The sequence below is a fragment of the Ranitomeya variabilis genome, chromosome 1 (genome assembly GCF_051348905.1).
Source record: "Ranitomeya variabilis isolate aRanVar5 chromosome 1, aRanVar5.hap1, whole genome shotgun sequence".
NCBI classification, from domain to species: domain Eukaryota; kingdom Metazoa; phylum Chordata; class Amphibia; order Anura; family Dendrobatidae; genus Ranitomeya; species Ranitomeya variabilis.
This window is the reverse complement of record NC_135232.1, coordinates 313688925-313707790: the sequence shown is the minus strand read 5'-3', so window position 1 is coordinate 313707790 and position 18866 is coordinate 313688925. Positions and strand designations below refer to the sequence as shown.

General features: G+C 44.1%; 1 protein-coding gene across 1 annotated transcript; it reads right to left on the bottom strand.

The window, feature by feature from the left end:
• Positions 1-6472: 6472 nt before the first annotated feature.
• LOC143816573 (uncharacterized) lies at positions 6473-16573 on the bottom strand. Its single transcript, XM_077297125.1, has 6 exons — positions 16541-16573; positions 16242-16299; positions 11330-11446; positions 10689-10865; positions 10479-10589; positions 6473-10297 (listed from the first exon to the last, which is right to left on the bottom strand). The coding sequence occupies exons 2-6, from the start codon at positions 16297-16299 to the stop codon at positions 9876-9878; spliced, it is 885 nt and encodes a 294-aa protein (XP_077153240.1). The 5' UTR covers positions 16541-16573; the 3' UTR covers positions 6473-9875.
• Positions 16574-18866: the final 2293 nt, after the last annotated feature.

Below are 18866 nucleotides of genomic sequence, written 5' to 3'. Positions count from 1 at the left end.
CAGCCATGGCCGATGCTGCAATATCATCGGCCATGGCTGGAAACCCTGATGTGCCCCCCCCCCCACAGCCACCGATCGCCTCCCCGGTCCTCCGATCTGTCCAGTAGTTCCCTCCGTCCGCCTGTCCGCTCCCCCGTTCTCCTGCCCGCTCCCCCCGTGCTCTGATCCACCCCCCCATGCTCCAATCCCCCCCCTCATACTTACTGAGCCTCCCGGAGTCCGTCCGTCTTCTCCATGGGCGCCGCCATCTTCCAAAATGGTGGGCGCATGCGCAGTGCGCCCGCCGAATCGGCCGGCAGATTCGCTCCAGGTATATTTTGATCACTGTGATAAACTTATCACAATGATCAAAATAAAAAAAATAGTAAATGAACCCCCCCCCTTTATCACCCCCATAGGTAGGGACAATAATAAAATAAAGAAAATATATATTTTTTTCTGTACTAGGGTTAGGGCTAGGGCTAGGGTTAGAATTAAGCTATGTGCACACGGTGTGGAGCTGGCTGCGGATCCGCAGCAGACTGGCTGCTGCGGATTCGTAGCAGTTTTCCATCAGGTTTACAATACCATGTAAACCTATGGATAACCAAATCCGCTGTTCCCATGGTGCGGAAAATACTGCGTGGAAACGCTGTGTTGTATTTTCCGCAGCATGTCAATTCTTTGTGCGGATTCCGCAGCGCTTTACACCTGTTCTTCAATAGGAATCCGCAGCTGAAATCAGCACAAAAAAACACTGGAAATCCGCTGTAAATCCGCAGGTAAAACGCAGTGCCTTTTACCTGCGGATTTTTAAAAAATGGTGCAGAAAAATCTCACACGAATCCGCAACGTGGGGAAATAGCCTTAGGGTTAGGGTTGGAATTAGAGTTAGTCCACAATAAAGAAAAAAATGCTATCGCACAGCCGCTATACGCCAGACCCTTTTTGCTCCAGAGGCATGAAATCGCACCGTCTATACCTTTTGTCAAATAAACCAAAAAACCGCTACAAAGGTTCCACCTTGGTGCTGCTTTTGAAAAAAACAATTCCACTGTAACGTATAGGAAGAAAATAAAAGTGCACTCACCAGTTTTGAACTATCAGGGCGGTTTATTCACATGTAATCATGCGGTGCAGGGAGGGTTTGTGAATACAAAGAGGATGACAGCTGTTTCGTGCTAGGTATGCACTTCAACAGATCTGTTGAAGTGCATACCTAGCACGAAACAGCTGTCATCCTCTTTGTATTCACAAACCCTCCCTGCACCGCATGATTACATGTGAATAAACCGCCCTGATAGTTCAAAACTGGTGAGTGCGCTTTTATTTTCTTCTTATACGTTACAGTGGAATTAGAGTTAGGGTTGGAATTAGGGCTAGGATTGGAAATAGGGTTAAGATTAGGCCTGTGGTTAGGGTTATGGTTAGGGTTAGGGGTGTGTTGGGGTTAGGGTTGCGGTTAGGGTTGGGATTAGGGTTAGGGTTGGGATTAGGGTTAGGATTAGGGTTAGGGTTGGGATTAGGGTTATGGGTGTGTCGGGGTTAGGGTTGTGGTTAGGGGTGTGTTGGGGTTAGGGTTGTGATTAGGGTTATGGCTAGCATTGGGATTAGGGTTAGGGGTGTGTTGGGGTGAGTGTTGGAGTTAGAATTGAGGGGCTTCCACTTTTTAGGCACATCAGGGGTCTCCAAACGCAACATGGCGCCACCATTGATTCCAGCCAATCTTGCGTTCGAAAAGTCAAATGGTGCTCCCTCCCTTCCGAGTCCCGACATGCGCCCAATCAGTGGTTTACCCCCACATATGGGGTAACAGCATACTCAGGACAAACTGGGCAACAATTATTGGGGTCCAATTTCTCCTGTTACCCTTGCAAAAATAAAAAATTGCTTGCTAAAACATAATTTTAGAGGAATGAAAAATTATTTTTTATTTTCACGGCTCTGCATCATAAACTTCTGTGAAGCACTTGGGGGTTCAAAGTGCTCACCACACATCTAGATAAGTTCCTTGGGGGGTCTAGTTTCCAAAATGGGGTCACTTGTGGGGAGTTTCTACTGTTTAGGCACATCAGCGGCTCTGCAAATGCAGCGTGACACCCGCAGACCATTCCATCAAAGTCTGCATTTCAAAAGTCACTACTTCCCTTCCGGGCCCCAATGTGTACCCAAACAGTGGTTCCCCCCCACATATGGGGTATCCGTGTACTCAGGACAAATTGGGCAACAACTTTTGGGGTCCAATTTCTCCTGTTACCCTTATGAAAATAAAAAATTGCTTGCTAAACATCATTTTTGAGGAAAGAAAAATTATTTTTTATTTTCACGGCTCTGCATTATAAACTTCTGTGAAGCACTTGTGGGTTCAAAGTGCTCACCACATATCTAGATAAGTTCCTTGGGGGGGTCTAGTTTCCAAAAGAGGGTCAATTGTGGGGTGTTTCTACTGTTTAGGCACATCAGGGGCTCTGCAAACGCAACGTGACACCCGCAGACCATTCCATCAAAGTCTGCATTCCAAAACGTCACTACTTCCCTTCCGAGCCTCGACGTGTGCCCAAACAGTGGTTCCCCCCCACATATGGGGTATGAGTGTACTCACGACAAACTGGACAACAACTTTTGGGGTCCAATTTCTCCTGTTACTCTTGTGAAAATAAAAAATTGCGGGCTAAAAAATAATTTTTGAGGAAAGAAAATGATTTTTTATTTTCACAGCTCTGCGTTATAAACTTCTGTGAAGCACTTGGGGGTTTAAAGTGGTCACCGCACATCTAGATTAGTTCCATGGGAGGTCTAGTTTCCAAAATGGGGTCACATGTGGGGAGCTCCAATGTTTAGGCACACAGGGGCTCTCCAAACGCGACATGGTGTCCGCTAACGATTGGAGCTAATTTTTTATTCAAAAAGTCAAATGGCGCTCCTTCCCTTCCGAGCCCTGCCGTCTGCCCAAACAGTGGTTTACCCCCACATGTGAGGTATCAGTGTAGTTAGGAGAAATTGCCCAATAAATTTTAGGATCCATTTTATCCTGTTGCCCATGTGGAAATGAACAAATTGAGGCTAAAAGAATTTTTTTGTGAAAAAAAAGTACTTTTTCATTTTTACGGATCAATTTGTGAAACACCTGGGGGTTCAAAGTACTCACTATGCATCTAGATAAGTTCCTTGGGGGGTCTAGTTTCCAAAATGGGGTCACATTTGGAGGAGCTCCAATGTTTAGGCACACAGGGGCTCTCCAAACGCGACATGGTGTCCGCTAGCGATTGGAGCTAATTTTTCATTCAAAAGTAAAATGGCGCTCATTCCCTTCCGAGCCCTGCCGTGTGCACAAACAGTGGTTTGTGACCACATATGAGGTATCGGCGTACTCAGGAGCAATTGCCCAACACATTTTAGGATCCATTTTATCCTGCTGCCCATGTGAAAATGAAAAAATTGAGGATAAAAGATTTTTTTTGTGAAAAAAAGGTACTTTTTCATTTTTACGGATCAATTTGTGAAGCACCTGGGGGTTCAAAGTGCTCACTATGCATCTAGATGAGCTCCTTGGGGGGTCTAGTTTCCAAAATGGGGTCAGTTGTGGGGGCGTTCTAATGTTTAGGCACACAGGGGATCTCCAAACGCGACATGGTGTCCGCTAAAGATTGGAGCCAATTTTTCATTAAAAAAGTCAAATGGCGCTCCTTCCCTTCTGAGCCCTGTTGTGCGCACAAACAGTGGTTCCCCCCCCCACATATGGGGTATCGGCGTACTCAGGACAAATTGTGCAATAACTTTTGGGGTCCAGTTTCTCTTTTTACCCTTGGGAAAATAAAAGAATTGTTGCTAAAAGATCATTTTTGTGACTAAAAAGTTAAATGTTCATTTTTTCCTTCCATGTTGCTTCTGCTGATGTGAAGCCCCTGAAGGGTTAATAAACTTCTTGAATGTGGTTTTGAGTACCTTGAGGGGTGCAGTTTTTAGAATGAAGTCACTTTTGGGTATTTTCAGCCATATAGACCCCTCAAACTGACTTCAAATGTGAGGTGGTCCCTAAAAAAAATGGTTTTGTAAATTTCGTTGTAAAAATGAGAAATTGCTGGTCAAATTTTAACCCTTATAACTTCCTAGCAAAAAAAAATGTTGTTTCCAAAATTGTGCTGATGTAAAGTAGACATGTGGGTAATGTTATTTATTAACTATTTTGTGTCACATAACTCTCTTGTTTAACAGAATAAAAATTGAAAATTTCAAAATTTTCAAACTTTTAGCCAAATTTGCATTTTTTTCACAAATAAACGCAAAAATTATCGACCTAAATATACCACTAACATGAAGCCCAATATGTCATGAAAAAACAACTTCAGAACCGCTAGGATCCGTTGAAGCGTTCCTGAGTTATTACCTCATAAAGGGACACTGGTCAGAATTGCAAAAAACGGCCAGGTCATTAAGGTCAAAATAGGCTGGGTCATGAAGGGGTTAAAAAAGCAGTTGGTTTGCACAGCAGCGTGCAAACAGCAATGCAGCTGTCAGGGAGCCTTATAAGGCAGCCTAATAAGCTACAGAGCTGATGCACAAAAATATAGCCTCCACTGTCCCTGCAAAAAAAGGTGGTGTTGGACAGTGGAAATCGCTACAGCACAAGCAGTTTGGGGGTTAATCTTCCCTCCCTCACTATATCCCTTCTTCTGATGAAGCTGCAGCAACCTCTCCTTATGCTCAGATCGGCAGAAGTAAGATGGCGGTCGGCGTGCACGCCCTTTTATAGCTCCTGTGACGCCGCAGAAAGCAAGCCAATCACTGTCATGCCCTTCTCTAAGATGGTGGGGACGAGACCTATGTCATCCCGCTGCCCACACTCTGCGTCCTCCTTCATTGGCTGAAAAATGGCACTGAAAGCGTCATACGAAACGCGACTTTTGCGCGCAGATCGGCGACCTCATGGCCGATCCCACACTAGGATCGGGTCGGGTTTCATGAAACCCGACTTTGCCGAAAGTCGGCAATTTTTGAATTTGTCCTATCCGTTTCGCTCAACCCTAGTTAGGACACCTGACCTGGTGAGTGGAGAACTGCCTTGTATAACCTCCATTTTCTCTTCTGTGTACGTAATCTATTACACACAAAGTGAAGAGACGATGGCGGTCATACACGGCATATCTATGCTCACCTGGACATGTGTCAGAAATAGTGAATTCATGAGGCTGTTATATGTGCATCATGAATTCATTATTTCTGACACCTGACTTGATGAGTATAGATCTGTTTTGTATTAAACAGCCATCGTCTCTTCAGTCTGCGTCCAATAGATACTAGTTTAGAAAACACAGAACACCCGATACTATCCAAGAATATAATATATATCTCAAACCAGTATTATATATAACTAACAGGCAATCGTGGTGTACTGTGAGGGTTACAGTGGAAACCACTACAGATAAGAGACCATAACCAAGGCAATACAGAACATGAAAGCACCAAAAAAGTATACAGGCTAGAATAGAATTACCGTAAAACATGCCTTTATTTATAAAAAGTGGCAAATGATTACAATGAATATAAAATAATTAAAAAGGTGCGCAGGAGCAGGACTAACTAGGATATAAAAATAGTGTAATTATTCACAGCAACCCCAGGGAGCCTCAATATAAAGATTTTATATATTACTCAGCTGTGCATACCATATTGTGCAAAGGAGCAAATATTAAAGCACCATGTGGAATGTATAAACAATCAATCAAAAATGTCAATCAAAGGCAAATGATTTGCCAAAATAAAGTGCAATTACGTGTTAAAGTGCAACAACTACAGGACAAAGCCAAAATATAATGTGGTATATATACCCAGGAATCAATCATCAATTGATCAAAAAGCAGATAAAAAAGATAAAATGCTGGAGTGCAAAGATCATAAATTAGGGTCAAGCAAAGTGCAAAATATACAAGAGTCCACAAAAGTAAAATAGGTGCAAAAATGTGTAAAGCAGCACAGCGAGATATATCAGCTTATTCCCCAGGTATATTACATATATCATATTAGTAGTAGAGCGTCGGGTGGTTTCGTCAAACTCAATTTGACAGGTGGACACGCCCCTATCAAAGTGTATCAAAGTGTGTAACCCCACCCCTCCCCTGTCTGCTGACAGCAGCTGTGTGACTGCTCCCCCTCCCTTTTTGATATAGTTTAATATTATTATCACTGTATTTGATAGTGTTTATTATCCCAGTAATTGTTTTATATTAGATTAATGTGCTGTATTAAAGTTTACTCTTGTTTGATAAGCCGATGATAGGGAGAATGAGCCTGTGTTTCTGCAGTATTATCGGCTAGTAGTATTCTCATTTGTATGTGATTTATAATGGGCACATTATGTATGCGGCCATATTACATCACCCGCAAGTATGAAGCATGGTGTTTTATATGTTTATAAAAAAGCAAAAGACACGGTATTGTAAAAATGCAAAAGATTTTATTGTAAAATAAACACATCTCAAAGACATTTCAATGCTGTAAAATTCTTGCAGAGTATAAAAGCAATCACATTAAATAGTCCCGGGATCTTACATCAGTACACTTACAAAATAAATAGCATCGTTTGAATATACATCATTACACTTCTTACAAAATAAATAGCATCGTTTGAATATACATCATTACACTGCTTACAAAATAATATGGTGTTACAAGCCATGTACGTCATATTTATCCAGTACATTCTTTACATCGTGAGCCACATGGTTCGTAGTATCGGTAGAGACCTTTTTTTAGGCAGCAGAGTTCCACGTGTGGTACCTAATGACAGGGAATGTAAAGATTGGATTGTACGCGGCGTCGGAGCTAGCTTCTGCGGCGTAGATACAGCGTGTGTCTCGCTGCTGGAAATGTTTAATTCATCTAAAAGCTTCCTAGTAGTGGGATTACCAACAACTGTAGACGGTATATTTAGCTCGGCCATAGCCTGCATAAATGAATCCCAACCCGGCGGTAAATTCCGGCCGGTCAGAGCATGACTCTGCGTAGTACTACTACGTACCAAATCCAGTAAGTTTGACCCCGGTATTACGGATCCTTTGAAAATAAATTCAGCTTTATTATTCCAGTCTGTAACATTTTTATTCTGTAGTAACCTGTTTAGTAAAAACTCAGCATTCTTTTTATATCTTTGGTTTATGTGGCTGACAATTTCAGCGATCTCTTGATTTTTATCAGAGTCGGTATTTGACAATTGTTGCTGACCAGGATCAGGAGTGCTAACGAGATTTAAAGCCGTTACTTCTTTTGAGCTGTGCCGCGTATGCACCAAGTATCGTTGTAGCACGGTGCTATACATTTTAATTTTCACATCATCGGGAATGTCACGACGTTGTAAAATGTCGCTAATTTCGCCATCAAGGCGATGAATAACGCTGTCGCGTGTGTTAACTGTAGCAGCAGGTCTTAGTTTGTCTAGCTCCTGTTTGGGGACTAGATACATTTTCTCTGTATGCTCCATTATCTTCCTGCGAGTAGACTTGTTATTATAGGGATTGCAAAAGCTAAAAGAGGTCCGATAAACCCGCCGGCCTGCTTTAGTAGCCGCTTCTTTTTCTTTATGGGTTGAGATCTGTCGCTCAGGGTTCTTATAGCTTTACGCCACTTCTTTAATATGCCTTTTTGATGCTCTTTCAGCGGAATCCTGCCTTTTAAGATGTTTAAAGCAATCTCGCCTATGGCTGTAATTAAATCATTGCTCGCATCGCGCAAAATAGACTTTCGGACCGCTGGGGTTGCTTTCACCAGAGTTTTTAAGAGAGCCCAGTTACGCCGGAGTCTCTCAGACATCTTTACAGAACAACGCACACAGCGTAGAATGTCTGATACCTGGGTAAAATTCACTTTTTAGAAGCATTTTTCTTTTGAACATAGACAGCAGGCAACGCTGGTGGAAACAATCCGGTCCTTAAGCGAAGTTCCTCAGGGGTATTAGCTCTCAAATCTACAAGCAAATACCCATAAGGTTCCCGTGTGGCATCCTCAAAAGCTTCTAGGAAAAAACGTGTTTTTCCGGGATACATCTGCCGAGCTAGAGTTAAAATTTGTAATTTATCTCGGGGGTTATTAAAAAGCACCATGTATTTTGTGTTTAAATTTATCGTACGGCTTTTCTTGCCCTGACAAAATATGTTTTGTACCAGGTAGAAAATGCTGAGATTTCTGTGGTGCACATACTTGGTAAAGGCTTTTTCTATCTCACAATTTTCACTAGCACTCTCCATGAGATCATCAACAATAGCCAAATTCACCTTCTCCGGCGGGAATAATTCGTCATCTATGAATGTATTCGGCAGACCCTCCACAAATCTGGCGTGGGGAAAAGAGAGAGAGATTTCATCATATACTGTAGTTTCTGCCAACACGAATAAAACCAAACAATATTATCAGGTTTCTGAGAAAAATTAGTTTCAATATTATACAGCAGCTGTTTTACAAAATAGCTTTTTCCAGAATTAGACGGCCCTGCTAGAATGCATGAGAATGGGTGTTGCAGGCGTGTATCCATCACCACAATACTCTGCTAATACCCAAAAGGCAGGGTGGTGAAACCGTCAACTAGTCGTCACTTTGTATAAACGCACTTTTGTGTTTTGCGTAACGGCCTCGTTTCAAGCTCCCAGTACTTTTTATTTCTTACAATGGACGGCTGTTGTACGGCAATACATTTCTGTGTATCTGTGTCAGAATTGCTCGGGTAGTCCAGAACTAGATCTTTTAGACTGTTGAAATTAATAGATTGAGAGTTACCAACATTTAGTGTTATCCCCTTAACTTTTAAGACAGTTTTACCGGTGTTGAGTTTGTACCTGCAAGTTTTGGGGCCCGCGGATACAAATTCTGTGATGTGTGTACCACCGGGTATTTCACTGGTCAGCTCCCCCAGGTAATCGCCTAAAGGCGGCTGCCACTCACCATCTCTCTGTACAAAAATAACTGAATCTGTGTCGTGATAAAGGCACCTCTCCTGCAGCCGGTCCAGCAGCGAATAGAGCTCTAATCGAGCATACACGGTTGTAAAACACGCTATAAAAATGTTTGTTATTTTGTTGTGTTAAAATCATACAGTCACCGTCTCTTTTGTTTAATGATCCGACTGGTCGCTATAGATTTCATGCTCCCTTTTTACACCACCGCTATTTTTAATGATGGTGACGACTAGCTTTAATGAATTGGATGCTAGACATTCAACATTACTTTGAAGTGTGCGGGCAACGGCGTTTAAAAAAGATTCAGAATTAAAATCTTCCCTGGTCTGTTTTGTAGCGAAAATAGGGTCTAAAGTATCGCCACCTTCAAGCCTTAACTGTACAAAGTCGTCAGGTTCAATGTCCCTGATGCTTCTATCCAGTAATGACTGAATGCCGTCATGAACAATATTCACAGCCTCTACAAATGATTGTACAAGCTCCAGATTTGCAAATCTAAAATGATAGGGGTATAAAACTGTAGTTGAATCATGTAATAGCCTCTGGGGATATTGTGTGGTTATAGCGCTGTAAACTGTCTCTCGCCCACTTCTACACTTCTAGCTGCTTGCGGCCTTCTGGATTTTTTCAAACCATGCCCAACCAAGCTTAGTCAGGCGGGTTTAGATTTATTTAGATTTACAGGTGGTGTATGTACACAGGCATGATTTAGATTAAAATCATATAGCTCGGCGATAATGTCAGGTGTTGGACATGCATTTATCAGCCTTTCATACGTGTCACAGAAAGATTTTAGTTTGATCTGTGCGAGTTTGGTATGAGTATACTGAGCAGACATGCCAATAAACATTTTGACATGTTCATCATCCCACACAGGACTCCCTGTGTAAGACGATTGTTCAGCAACTTTCTGTTTTTTACTTACACGACGTCGTGATACTGAACGCTTCTTTAGAGGTAATAAATTGACAAAATCGGTAGAAGATCCTGCATGAACAGTATCTGCAGGTTGTACAGTTTGACACACATATTACCACGGTTATTACCCTTCTTACCAGCGACGAGCTGCGTAATTTCTCTGTTTTCAGGAGTAACTTGTGGGCTGCTGAGTATGCTATTGGCTTCCTGAGTTATGAAGGGACTAACGCTCTGCGATGCAGATCTCTCTCTTGAAACATTCTTATATTTTTGATGTGGAATCTTGGGGCTTGGATTCCCGGGGTGTTTGGGTGCCGCGTAGCTTTCCTCTCGATCCACAACACGGATGGGCGAAAGAGGTGGTGTTCTCACAGCCGCATTAGCTCTTTGTGGTTGATTCTGTGCAGATCCGTAATTACGCCGCTGCAGAACTCGTGGCTGAAGATCCGGCGTATCTAAAAGAAAAGATGCAAGTGTCTGTTACCCGCGAAACCGGTAAAATTGGAAAAGCTACACGCCGGGTGTTATCCGTGACCCTGCGTAATATTTGAAAAGTTAACTGTGACAGTTACCCATGAAATCATTGTAACAATACTTGCATAAAACCGGTAAAGAGCAGACCAGATATACACTTACAAGTATGACGCGGGAATTGTACATCCGCAGCTCCTGGTTTAATGGGCATCACATTGCTCGAACTCATTGAGACGGGGATATTCTCTTTTTCAAATTGAATTTTTCTGGCAACTAGTTTAGCATATGTGAATAAAATACGGCTATTAGTTAACACAGAATTGATTATCTACACAAAAGTGAGAATCGTATGTATTTCAAATGAAGCGTTACCTTTCCTATTTTTGAGACACCTGCTTAACAAATTTCCACGTCCTTTAGGAGCATCGGGTAGCGGTGAAATTACAGCGTTCTTGTCATCTATGATCTCGACGTCTGAATCCAGATTTTCACATGCTTCGGGAACACGCCAGTTTTCCGGCATACAGAGCGATGGCTGCGTGTCAGTATCTGTATGAGAAATTGTACATAGCTCGTGTTTACATACAGGGATTAAATCAGCTGATACAGTATAATACAGTTTTACGGCATTACCCTGTTTATGGTGTGTCAGTTTTAATAATAGTATTATATTGATGGATCGCGACATTATTTGTTTTTAATAATTTAAGCATATATTTATTATGACATGATTTGTGTAATACAGTAGTTGATAGCTGTTAATACAGTCTAACTAGCGTATTCAGCGCGTGCTTATTACCTATGTTTTGCATACCAAACATATTTATGCCGTACTCGCAAATATAGTTGTTGCGGTATATAAAATGTGTTTGTCTGTGATGTGAAATTAACATAGATAATATATATATATATATATAGGTTTCTTACACGCGATACAGGAATGATAAATATCTTAGTACCGTGTTACATCGACATTTTTCCCTATCTAAATGCAAAAAGGAGAATCTAATTACCTGTGATAAGGTGAAGCGCAGTCTCATTATCTTCTAATGGCTCCTCGGTTAGGTGTTCAAAGGGTTCATAATTCGGCGTGATGAATTTATTGCGATAATCGGGGGACATATACTCCTCTTAAATAAGAAAGAATGCAAGAATATATGCAGCGCCCCAGAGTCCTGGTCGTTGCAGTACTGTGGCTCCGCCACTAAGGGGAGCTATGGTGCGTCTGATGGCACTGAAGGAGTTCATCTGATCAGGTATCACAGACACCAATACATTTCACAGCCGGGCCTCCAGGGGGAGCTAAGGGTTCTATTCACTAGGCCACTCCCCACCATAGTGGGTAAACTGGGGGTCAGGCAGGAAGTTAGATGAGAAAGCTGACTGGGTTGGAACCAGGCAACACCTTGTGGCAGAGGGGGTTGTAGGGGAAGATACAGTAGGGTCTCTGTCAGGGGTGGGATCCTGACAGAGGCTTGGCAACTTGAACGAACGTAACGGGACCGTGCCTGCTCCGGGTAGCGGCGGTGCCCAAGGAAGGATTAGAAGAGAGATAGATTGTGCTGAGTGAGAAACGAGATCACGCAAAAGGAGAAATACCAGTAGGAGTCGTGCTGTAAGACCGAAGCAACATCCTACTGAGGCGCACTACCGGTGGCCGGAACGCCGAGGGAGTATCATAACATTCAGCTTCAAGCAATACTCCAAACAGCGGCAGGACAGTCAGTCTAAGGTGGGCTGTCTAACTTTAATCACCTATGCAGTCTTGGGGGGCAACTTGTGGAGAGGGGCGACTCTAGGGTCCCGGAAGAGCTCCGAGCCTACCCGTCAAACGGGTGCCGTCCCAACCAGAACAACAGGGAGGGACGGAGGATTAGCAGAACATCATCTAATCGAGTTGTGAGGGAACTTAAGAAACAGACACAACAGTTGTGGGGACTTTCCGTAAGCACAGCAGGGAAGGACCACAACACAGCGCTAGAAGGAAGGCACCGATTTCCACCTGTGAAGAGAACTCTGGAGGTGCTATTGGACCGGCCGGACTTGCGCAGCCTGGTGAACCGTGTTCTGGACTGAGGACCCAGAGATCTTCAGTAAAGAGGTAAAGAGACTGCAACCTGGTGTCCTCGTTATTTACTGCACTGCACCACTACAGCCTCATCACCACCATCTACATCATACCTATCACTGTACGCCCCTCAGCAGGGTCACGGACCGGGCCTAGCCACCGTGACAACCCCAGAGCAGAGACTCAGAGGCCCGGTACCGGGTAGTCCCTACGGCCCTGTGGCGGTGTGGGCGCTACAACTTGGCGTCACGAACAGGATCTACTTAAGCCTGAAGAATCAGGTCATGTGTGCCTTGGAACTGTGATTTACTGTGCTTGGACTGTACTTTATTGCAAAGACTGTGGATTGTCACTTGCCGCCAAAAGTTCGCGCCAAAACCGCCGCCATTGCAGCGTCACAGGGAGCGCAGAGGGAGACGGAGGGCGTGCCATGGGAGGAGACTACCAAAGCGGCGCCAGAAGTAGCGACCGCCCCCTCCAACTCCTGCTGCGAGAGGACGACCTGCCCAGCAGCAGAGGAGAACCGCCCCCTGATTTGCAACGGCGGGAACGAGGTGAAGGAGGAGCCCGACCTCGGAGAAATGGCGGAGCCAGGTGCATGCGTTGCCGCCGAATGCCCGACAGCAACGATGAGCAGCAAGTGCCCGAGCAACGGCGAGATGATCCCGGTTTGCCCTCACCCATCAGAAGCGGACTCGTGTCCACCGCCGGTGAGGGACCTGAACTGCTTGGAGCCGCCAGTGGAGGAGCCGAGCCTACCTATCCCAGCCACGGAACCATGGGAGGCGGAGTTACATCAAGAGGTGACTCCGGAAGAGCCGCGGTCCGGGCCGCAGCCGATTCCAGTGTCCCTGTCAACGGACTGGGGCGACATCGGTGGAATCACATCAGGCGCAGGTATGGACGGCGTCCCTACTCCCCTGGCCGATTCTGCTCTCCTGACCGATCCGGCTCCCTGGATCGATCCCGCTCCTGTGATCGCTCCTCACCCCAGCAATGATCGTTCTTTCTTGGTGGAGCGGGTCATCCTCACCTCTAACGCGATGGGGAAGCTAGTGCCTCCGCTACCAACCAAGATGGGAGAACCCATAGATGTGGGCCCGGACGGGGTGATCCTCCGGTGGGATACCCCCTGGACCGGGCCGGATGGAACCCGGGAAGATGGCCTCACCCTTGCGGTACTCACCTGGGAACAGTATAAGCAATGTCTAATACAGCACTGGAAAGATCGAGACGAGACTGAACAACCTGACACACAACGTAAGAAGTCTGCGCCCGGCAGGAAAGACGTAGTAAAGCGGGGAACTGTGCTGGCCTACCACCCGAAGAGGGGATGGTGCTCCATACAGGAACCGGGGCTAGCAACTGATGTCTTTGTTACTAGCTACAACGTGAAAACCCCATGCTGCAGTCGAGATGGTGACCCATTACGAAGGGGGGATCAGGTGACTTACACCCGTCATCGGAATGCACAAGGGTGGTGTGCCCGGAACGTTCGGCGGTGTGAACCTGAGAGAGCGCCCCCTGTTGCTCCGATCAAGACGGATCCCGATTTGCCAGATCTGGTTCCTATCACCACCGTGCGCCTTGTAGCGGCTACTGAACTCGCAAGCAGGATTAGCCTTCAAATCCAGACACTGGCTGATCTGATGGCATCTGCGGGACCAACTAGCAATACAGGTGCTGCGGTGGCCGGGAAACAAAGATCACCCCCAGATTTAGAAGAATAAACCTCGATACCATGAATATGTACATAGTTTCTTAACTGTTTGGTCGTTTCCTGTTTTGCTGCTAAAACCCGTTCAGGGTTAACTCTACTGGGTTTTACTTAAAGAAGGACTCTTTGTGAAGATACCACACTGGAACCTTTGCTGAGTATGGACTGGTAGCTTGAGAAGGCGTGCTACCTCATAGAGACTTGGTCCCCTCTTAAGGGGGATGTTCATTTGTCGCACTTAAACGATGATATTGCTTTAAGACAGGTAGCAATAATGTTTTGACGAAAGAAAGTGATGATAATGTTTACATGAGTAAGTTATATGTATTCAACTAGTTAATTGTGAAGAAATGCTGATGATGTTCTCTGAAAAGAAAAAGTGAAAGATAGCAGAAGGATGCAGTGGGCCCGTAGGGGTAGACGTGGTGTCCAGCATGCATGTTAGTGAGAAAGATAATGAGAAGGTTTGATGTTATATAAAGAAAATGGTTGATAACGTTGATAGATAATTAGGATAGAAGGTAAACCCTGAGTCCTCATAGGAGTCATGTAGAGATGGCTCAGTGCTCTTAAACTGAAAGTAATGTTATGCTCTATACTGTGTATAGTAGTCTTTAGTGGAAGGTCTTTAGTGGATTCAGAGTGTATGTCCTTAAAGGCAATGTTAAATTATTGTTCAACAATTTTGCACTTAGTAGAATACCCGGTTGGGTAAGAAAAGTCATTTATAGCATGTTGCTATGATATCTAACCATGTTTGTAACGTTCAAGTGTCCTCACCTCCCATAAAGGGAAGCTCTGTTTAAGTATACTTATTGTTATTGCACTCAACAAAACTGTATGTCTTTTTGCTGACTTGTATTGTTGTTTTCTTCTCAGTCCCGGAGTACTGTGTTTAACCAGGGGGGAGTGCAGCGCCCCAGAGTCCTGGTCGTTGCAGTACTGTGGCTCCGCCACTAAGGGGAGCTATGGTGCGTCTGATGGCACTGAAGGAGTTCATCTGATCAGGTATCACAGACACCAATACATTTCACAGCCGGGCCTCCGGGGGGAGCTAAGGGTTCTATTCACTAGGCCACTCCCCACCATAGTGGGTAAACTGGGGGTCAGGCAGGAAGTTAGATGAGAAAGCTGACTGGGTTGGAACCAGGCAACACCTTGTGGCAGAGGGTTTTGTAGGGGAAGATACAGTAGGGTCTCTGTCAGGGGTGGGATCCTGACAGAGGCTTGGCAACTTGAACGAACGTAACGGGACCGTGCCTGCTCCGGGTAGTGGCGGTGTCCAAGGAAGGATTAGAAGAGAGATAGATTGTGCTGAGTGAGAAACGAGATCACGCAAAAGGAGAAATACCAGTAGGAGTCGTGCTGTAAGACCGAAGCAACATCCTACTGAGGCGCACTACCGGTGGCCGGAACGCCGAGGGAGTATCATAACATTCAGCTTCAAGCAATACTCCAAACAGCGGCAGGACAGTCAGTCTAAGGCGGGCTGTCTAACTTTAATCACCTATGCAGTCTTGGGGGGCAACTTGTGGAGAGGGGCGACTCTAGGGTCCCGGAAGAGCTCCGAGCCTACCCGTCAAACGGGTGCCGTCCCAACCAGAACAACAGGGAGGGACGGAGGATTAGCAGAACATCATCTAATCGAGTTGTGAGGGAACTTAAGAAACAGACACAACAGTTGTGGGGACTTTCCGTAAGCACAGCAGGGAAGGACCACAACACATAGCGCTAGAAGGAAGGCACCGATTTCCACCTGTGAAGAGAACTCTGGAGGTGCTATTGGACCGGCCGGAGTTGCGCAGCCTGGTGAACCGTGTTCTGGACTGAGGACCCAGAGATCTTCAGTAAAGAGGTAAAGAGACTGCAACCTGGTGTCCTCGTTATTTACTGCACTGCACCACTACAGCCTCATCACCACCATCTACATCATACCTATCACTGTACGCCCCTCGGCAGGGTCACGGACCGGGCCTAGCCACCGTGACAACCCCAGAGCAGAGACTCAGAGGCCCGGTACCGGGTAGTCCCTACGGCCCTGTGGCGGTGTGGGCGCTACATATATAATTAATATAAATTACTTATAATATAATGTCTTAATCAGAAGGAACCAATACTCTGTACATTATATTCGGTATACCTAGCTGTGTGCTTGTAAGAAATGGGTTGTATTGATCGCGGGGATATTGGAATTCCATCTTAAATAAAAAAGGGGTAAAGTTTCATCTATATCTATACCGCCGATAAATACAGATTTTAACTATACTGTACACGATGAATTAGAAAGATCCAGTTTTTAACTATCGCAAATATCAAATATATACTATATATGAATTATAATAACAAAGATAAATATAACTAACTAGACATTGCAGCGGCAAATATATATGTTACAGACAATGATAATATCAGAGCGCAAATAAATCAGCAAATACTTACATTTAGAATAGCTGCCTGTTAGTCTTGTCTGGCTTCTGCTGGATGAATGTGTGCTGCAGACAGCTGTATTTATCCTGACTGGCAGGAAGCCAGGCAAGTGTTAACACCCAGAAGCACACTCCAGTTACGAACCGTCACATGCCTTCTGTTAACGCCCAGAGCACACACATGCAAACAATTATTGCCTGTATTAACTCGTGTATGGTGTAGTTGGATTAAAAATTTTCACCGCAGAAAAAGACACTATTTTAAAGATGGCTAATAAAACTTAACATTTACTTCATTTAAATAAAACACACTATAACATTCACGATCTAAAACTCATATGGCTGCTGAAAAAGTTACAGGGTGCACAAACTCCCTACCAGACCTCTGTCTGTACCCTTCCTAGCAGCAGAGGTTGGCACCCTATATATACCTGCTCAATGGCGCCCCTGCACAGCGTAGACTGATCCTAACTGGCCCTAATAGGCCCTGTCATGCAGAAGATAGATATTACACATCCAGCAGACCATACATAACAGACAGACATATAATTGTCACAAAATAGTGCTAGAGGTGTGTTCATATGTTAACACACCCCTAAAAAATGTGTATTGCACTCTAATAGGCCAAAAGAGAGGGAGAAAAAAATATATATGTATACAGGCTAGTGCAATAGTGTGTTAGCTTGTTAGACACACTAAAAAGGTGTAATGCACTATTCATTGGACCTATTATAAGGTTAGCCTGTACCCCTATCCTAAACCTACCTCCACCCTACCTGCCTGTAGTCGGATTAAAAACAGGAAATTTTATACAGCTGAATTTCTGAAATACGCAGGCTGATGTTCATCGAGACACAATCGTTTTATTCAGTCGCGGTGTCTAATTCCTATGAAATATATTATCTAGGCCTGGAATATTTGGTATAAATACAGCGTTTAATATAAAATTTTATTAAATTGAAGAGGCAAGCGACTGCTGATTATCGAGACACATTCATTTATTCAATCATGGCGTCTAATCCGCATCATAAAATATTAGAAAAACAATATTTTACAGCTACGAAGCCCGGATCATTCAATGGAATAGATAAATTATTTAGAGAGACGAGAGACCGCGGAATAAAGAAATCTGACGTGACTGAGTGGCTGAATAGACAAGACGCTTATACGCTGCACAAGCCTATTAGAAAACGTTTTTTGACAAATAAAATTACGTCTCGAACATTGATGCGCAATGGCAGGCGGATCTCGTAAGTTTAATCGACTATTCAAGGGAAAATGATAATGTCAAATACATCCTGACGGTGATTGATACTCTATCGAGATACGCGTGGTGTGTGGCTTTGTCAAACAAAACGGGCGCTAGTGTGGCTAGATCGTTCGAATTAATATTTCAAAATGATAAGCACATACCGAAGAAATTGCAGACGGATCGCGGCAAAGAATTTATAAATTCGCCAGTCAAGCAACTATGTAATTTACATAATATTCACCACTTTTTTACCAACAACGCTGTGAAAGCAGCTATGGTAGAGCGCTTTAATCGCACATTAAAAACTCGTATGTGGTGCTATCTCACGAAGCATAATACCTTTAGGTATATTGATATTTTACCGGATTTGGTGCATAGCTACAATCATACTTATCATTCTACCATACGCTGTAGCCCCGCTGAAGTGACAGAGAAAAACGCTATGCAAATCTGGCGCAATATTTACAGTTCTACTATTGCTAATAAACCGATTAAACCGACTTTAAAGGTCGGGGATCATGTCAGGATATCGGCCTATAAAGGTACATTCTGTAAGGGGTATGAGAAAACGTACAGCGAAGAGATTTTTTTAATTACCGGGGTCTCCAATAAATTTCATAAACCTCTTTATAAAATTGCTGATTTTGCCGGTGACGTTGTAGAGGGGTCATTTTATAAGGAAGAGCTGCAAAAAATACCTAGGGATGAGAATCGCGTCTACAGAGTAGAAAAGATTTTGAGAAAAAAACGTGTCGGGGGTGTAAGTCACTGCCTCGTCAAATGGCTGGGGTACCCCGAAAAATTCAATAGTTGGATCCCGGCTTCGGAGTTGACAGATATATTTCGTCACCCTGCCCAGTAATTCGTCAATTAATATCTACCCCGATAACACCATATCGAATTACAACACCAAGTTAGCGAGGGCCATTCATCTTTCAGACGCTTATGAAGTGGCATTAACGGAAATACAGTACCCCCATACGTGGAACACGTTTGAGGCTTTTGAAGGGAACTTCTACGCTGCCAAACACGGCGAACCGTTAGAACATTATCACGTAAAATCAGGATTTTACTCGAACATTCATAA

Coding starts and splice junctions, on each gene's coding strand:
- LOC143816573 (XM_077297125.1), bottom strand. CDS start 16,299: ATGGAATTCCAATATCCCCGCGATCAATACAACCCATTTCTTACAAGC. Junction 11,447..16,241: donor TCTTACAAGCACACAGCTAG/GTATACCGAATA, acceptor TTCTTATTTAAG/AGGAGTATATGTCCCCCGAT. Junction 10,866..11,329: donor TGCGCTTCACCTTATCACAG/GTAATTAGATTC, acceptor TTTCTCATACAG/ATACTGACACGCAGCCATCG.